At 37.9% G+C, this 6,000-nt stretch overlaps 1 protein-coding gene across 1 annotated transcript in view; it reads left to right on the plus strand.

Annotated features, from left to right (window-relative positions):
- The window catches only part of TSHR (thyroid stimulating hormone receptor), a 186,977-nt gene that overhangs the window by 136,281 nt on the left and 44,696 nt on the right, over positions 1-6,000 (plus strand). Inside the window, exons 7-8 of the mRNA XM_069092354.1 lie at positions 41-118; positions 3,120-3,188. Coding sequence (XP_068948455.1) covers positions 41-118; positions 3,120-3,188 — 147 coding nt within the window. The remainder of the gene's footprint in view (positions 1-40; positions 119-3,119; positions 3,189-6,000) is intronic.

Genomic DNA, 6,000 nt, shown 5'->3' on the forward strand with positions numbered 1-6,000 from the left:
TTTTTTCTCATGATAGTTTTTCTTTTTCTCCTTATTACAGTGAAATTACAGATAACCCTTTTATAACGTCAATTCCTGTGAATGCTTTCCAAGGGCTGTGCAATGAGACCTTAACCTTGTAAGTCCTGCCTGCTGAATTCCTGTCACCCCTACCTTTCTATTCAGTTCATTACATATTCTCATGACCACATACCGTATACTGATTATACTTGGTATCCTTGAGCTCAATAACTCAAATGCATGTTTCACCAGTGAGGTCTGTTAAGTTTCTGAAAGGACATACATTGTGTGCTGCCATGCAAGCCTACTCCTTCTAGTTTAGAATGGTTAGGCTCATTGTATGTTATCAAAAGCAGATTTAAGAAAAACTTTTCAAACCTAGGAAATTCAGAGTTTCTAACTGCAGAGATAAATAAAGTGAGGGGAAAAATAACTTAGTTCTTTGTGCCTATAGAGTAGCATACATTTGTTTGACAGGAAAGAGCTCCTCTGCAGAAGCATTAAGTGCTTAAACAGAATATACCTTTTACCTGAACCCAATGGAGGCATGGGAAGTCCAGTCAATTACCTCGCCATCAAATGTCTGTTCTGCACCCTTTCCTCCTACTCCTTCTTCTATTGCTGCTGTTATTCTTCTCCCTCCTGGCCCCCTCTCCTTCCTTCCCTTCCTTTCTTTCTCTCTCCCAATGGAAGGAAAAGCAAGAATTGTAAACATCTGGAAATAAGCACACAAGAACCAAACCATAGTTCTGATGAAATGGAAATTTCAGTGTAACTTCCTAACCTTTCCCCCTTGTTTCTTTATTTGCAAAATTCCTTTACTTTGGATTCTGTTATCTATTACTATTTATTGTTATTAACTCAGTGATACAGTGAATAGAGAGTGTTGGACTTGGAGTTAGAAAGACCCAAATTCAAATCCTCCCTCAGATGCTTGCTGACTATGTGACCCTGGACAGGTCCCTCTACCTCCCATAACATCAATTTTTTCACCTGCACCTCACAGGGTTGGCATGAGGATCAAATAAACTAATATATATATATATATAAAACACTTGGCAAACCTTAAAACACTATACAAATGCCAGTCACTATTATTATTATTGTCTAACTTGTCTATCTTAAGTCAAATTAAGAGTATTTCAGTTGCCCAGGAGCCTCCTCTTCCCTTCACAGTATTGGAGAGAAATTACTAAGATGTGACTTGCTTCTGGAATACAGTGAAGATATATACCTTAAGACCATGGGATTTAGAGCTAGAAGAAACCTTGGAGATCATTAATTTATCTTTTCCATTTTCAAATAAGGAAACTTACGTCTTGTTCTTACTTAAATGTATACTCTTATAGTCAGCTTGACCATCCTCCATGTGGAATTCAGAGAATAAAAGAAGAGAAAAATATTATTCCCATCCACCCAAAATAGTGCTGTGACAGATTCAAGGGAAGTGGATTGACCTTGAAGCAATAACAAATAAATATTGACTCTGGTTTTACAATTCCATTATTTTAGACAAGTCCTTTTCATGCTTCAATTCCCTCACCTGTGAAATGAGAGAAATAACAGTGCAGATGAGACTTCCTGAGTTGTTATATGTTCCGTGGGCTCATTTAAAAGTAATGTGATTTAAAAAAAATTTTTTTTAATCCATGTAGAGGCTAAGAATAATAGTATAGCCTAAGGCAGCCCACTTCCAGGTTCCAAATCTAAACACTGTGACCCTAAGATCTCACTACTTTTTAAATTATATTTAACTGTAAGGTGACTGTAGATCAACGTTTTTAGAAGAATAGTGAATTCCTTGTCAGTGGATGTCATCAAATGGACAAAGAATGCCCACTTGTTAGGAATGTAGTAGATAATATCCATGCTTTGGGTAGGGGCTAGAGCTCTGAAATCCCTTCCAACTCTGTAATCTTTGATTCCTTAAAAATCAACAAAAATATTTTAAAAAATGAAAACAGGAAAAAAATAAACAAATATACTAAACTATAAAATATATTAACAAAGAATGTTTCACCCTTTACTTATTTCAATGTAACATTGATTTGTGTTTGAAGTAAATTTATAAAATAGAGCCCTAATTAATAATAATTCTACACCGAAAAGGTATTTTTTAAATGGCTTCCATTTATGCACCCAGTTAGAGAGCAGAACTCTCTAGCAATGGACTAGGGCTGAGGTTCCCAACACTGTACTAGGAAAGGTCCCTCTCTTCTTCAAGGTTTCCATTGTGTCCTCATGACACACACAAAAGGGACACTCAAAACAAAAGGACTGGGTCAATCATGAATATTTGTGAGAAACAAAATAAAATGAATTATTTGACAAAAGGAATTTAAGAAAAACAGAAATAGAAGTAACATGAGGTGGGGTAGGCCCCCATTAGCGTGTTTCTCTCAAGCAAGCACTGAATAAAATGCACACAGTCATATGTATTTCTCCCTTTTTCCATTTAGATAGAGGTCATCTCTCATAGTCCTTAAGAAGGGAATTATCAGTGTAGCAGACACCAGCTGCTGCTTCAATCATGCTACTCCCAGAGGAACATGGCTCCTTCTCCTGTCTTCTTTCCTTATTCTCCATAAGAGGTCTCCACAATTCCCACCGCCAATCCTCTTTTTGAAAACCTCTGTGTTCCTCCTCTTGCCCGTGCCCAGTCAAAGGAACGATCTACTACTGGTTTCCTCTCTTCTCAAACTAGAACTAAAAATCCCAGGAGAAGGTTGTGGCCAGTTAACCATTTGCCAGGGATTATTACATCAGTATTATTTCCAGGATTCAAAATATTTTGGTAAACCCTCCTTTGAAACTATATTCAGTGCCTTCAATGTACTTTTTTACTATCCACAGTGGTGACAAATCTTCATCCTTTAAGAAGGGGGTTAGTTATTCCAAGCCAAGGCTGAAGAATAACGTGGGTAATCAGGCTGCTTTTTTTTAGTTTAAAAAAATGAGCATGCGTATGAAGTAATGAGATCAGTTTTCTTGAATGACCCGTAACTAGTTCTGAAAGTCATTCTAGATTTTTCTGACCTTGGAGAAATAAAGATTAAACTTTCAGAAAGTGACCAACATGATGTCATAGGTCACTAATTTCTTTCCTTTATGACTTGCAGGAAGCTCTTTAACAATGGTTTTACCTGGGTCCAAGGACATGCCTTCAATGGGACAAAGTTGGATGCTGTGTAAGTAAAATTACCGTCATGATAACTGTCCCCAAATAAGAAGGGTAACTTTAGAATTGTGAATATGCTTTTACATTTTCTTTATAGTACTGTTAGGAAGAGACAAACTTATGACAAGTTAATAAATCAAGTATGGATAAAAATGAGGGCCAAGGGTGTGAATGATGAGTGAGGAATAAAGAGAGTAGAAGAGGCTTTATAGTGAGAAAATAAAACTAGAAGTTTCATAATAAAGCAGCTGAACAAGAAGTAGAGTCAGAACACCTCAGACAAACACATGAACCAAAAACAACAACCCTTTCTATTTATTAATGGCTCTGAATGCTTACATTTTGCCAGGAGGAATAATGCAATGTTTGTTTTTCTCCAGAGTCAAGAAAGTCATCTGGAGTCTATGGAGAATAAGATGATGATCTCATTACATGTGGGGGTATGGAACATAACATACCTCATCTAGTTAGGATTCACTGACAAATTCCACTGAAAACTTCTCTCTCGGTGGTAAAGACCTTATCATCTAGGTTAAGAAAATTGACAAAAAACAATTTAAATGACTGATTGCCTTGTCCCTAATTCTAACTAGACATGAATGCCTATCACAGAACTCCAAGAGTGAGGTACTGGAGATACTGCTGAGATAAGTTCCATTATCTCAAGGGAATATTCCTATATATGTAAGTGTGTATATATATATGATGAAGAGGGTAGGAATGAAGCAGAGCGTGATAGAGTGGAAAGATCACTAGACCTAGAGGTGGAGGCTCTAGGTTCAAATCATGGTTCTGATATGACCTTGAGCATGACACCTAATCTTCTTGGCCCCTTGTTGATATTATAGAATGAGATGATTGGATTAGATGGCCTCTGGTGTCTCTTACAACTCTAGATCGATGATCCCTATATGTTCGAGAAAGAGGAGTATCAACCAAGTATCAAGTTAGGTTGAAGGCTAAGGTTTCTTATGTGTTCCTCCATGACACATTCTCAGGAAGGTTGACATTTTATATTTGATTAACTTAAAAATGAGTATGAAATCATAGCCTACTTTTTCTCCCTAAAAAAAAAAAACAGGATTCAGCATAGGTTGCAAATTATCAGATTCATGCTGCTTTGCACTTTATGCCTTTATGTCTTTCTTGATCCTCAGAAGCAGTGGCCACTTGGAATAGGATGCATGTTACAAGATCCCAAGTTGGAAACATGATGCCCTACAAACAAACAAAATATTTTGCTTTTCATATAATTAATACAAGTCTTTCATTGATCAACCATCTCTGGTCCCAGGAGGCCCAGGGCACTGTTCCCACTGTCTTCTCTAAGGAGCCACTTTGTTCTGAACCCAGGAATGAAGTCTGGACTGAGTTCAGTCCTGGGAGAAACCTGGCCTCTAATGAGAGGACAGGGTAGGCTCCCTTTTCTTCTACTCTTTAGCTAACTAAAACATCACCTTGGTATCCCAAGAACAAATTATTTGAAGTTTAAATTGTGGCCCATTTGTAGATGTCTCCAAAGAGGAAAGCAAAAATGTACCTAATATACAATATAAATCAGGAATGGTACAGGGATAGGTCTTTAATTTCATACATATAAAAACATTCTAAAAGACATAAAAAATTCATGGTGTGGATTAACAGAATGACTTAAAAGAGAATTCGGTAGCTTACAACTATTGTTACTGTCACTTGGCAAGGTTGATACTTAAACTTCAGCAAAATATAAAGCAGTTGACAGAACAACTGACTGGGTATTTTACATTCCACTTCAGTTATGCCCTGTTTTCATCAAGATCCATTTAGTCTGGTAAACCAGCCCAGAGCTTGGTCTCATTCACTTATTTATAGTCCTCTTCAAGAGTGCTAAGAAAGCTTCTGAGAACTCCAGCTCTGATCAAAAAGATCCAGAATCTCTAAACCTCTCAGACTCAATAGGACAACTTCAATCCTAGACTTTGCCATCTTGTGATAGATACTCACCTGCCTAAGATCAGGCAAGAACAAAAAAAGGGGCTCATGCTCACCTAGGCAAGACATGTCTTTTATCTGCCATGTGCTCATGGTCCTTGTGGTGGCTGGGGTGAGGGATTGGGTAAGTCAGAAGCTTCTCTCTCAGTTGTACAGACCATGTCATATGGTTTAAGACAATTGACAAAGAACAACTTAAGTGATTGCTCACCTTGAATCTAATTCTAAGTAGACATGAATGTGTATCACAGTGTTCCAATAGTGAGATATTGGCCAAGTTCCATTACCTCAAGCGAATAGTTATACATCTGTATGCACATAGAGGTCCATATATATGATGAAGGACGTGGGAAGGAAGTAGAGCATCCTCTCTTCAGGATGCAGCTCCTGATCCCAAGCTGGAAAATAAGAGATTCTAAAGTGTGGTCACTCCCTTTTACATATCTACTTTGTCATCAGCTCTTCCTGCTCAGAGCTCAATAAGAGGAAAGTCTAACTATCTCACATTGAACCATCACCCTGGAGGCTCCAGGTACATGCTCTCTGGGTTGGCTCCCACAGAATAATTCAACCACTTAACCTAATGGATCAGCCCTTCCCTCTCTGCCTCCTCTGCCCCACACATATGCACTCAAATTCAAGCTACCAGTACTTTGATTTGTCTTATCAAATCATCAGCTTTCTGCTTTATAGTTCAGCTACCTTCCTCACCCCTGTCAAAGGTTAGCCAGTGGTTATTCAAACTTCTCATGAAGACAGTGTGCTTGTCTCATTAAGCTAGGGTAATGGCCTGGAATATTAAGTAGTGACTAATGTATCATTCCTCTCTTATTTCCTTTTCTGTTACTTTC

This window comes from Petaurus breviceps, unplaced genomic scaffold (assembly GCF_028583685.1).
Source record: "Petaurus breviceps papuanus isolate PSGF00001 unplaced genomic scaffold, PetGlider_PUasm1.0 189, whole genome shotgun sequence".
NCBI lineage: Eukaryota > Metazoa > Chordata > Mammalia > Diprotodontia > Petauridae > Petaurus > Petaurus breviceps.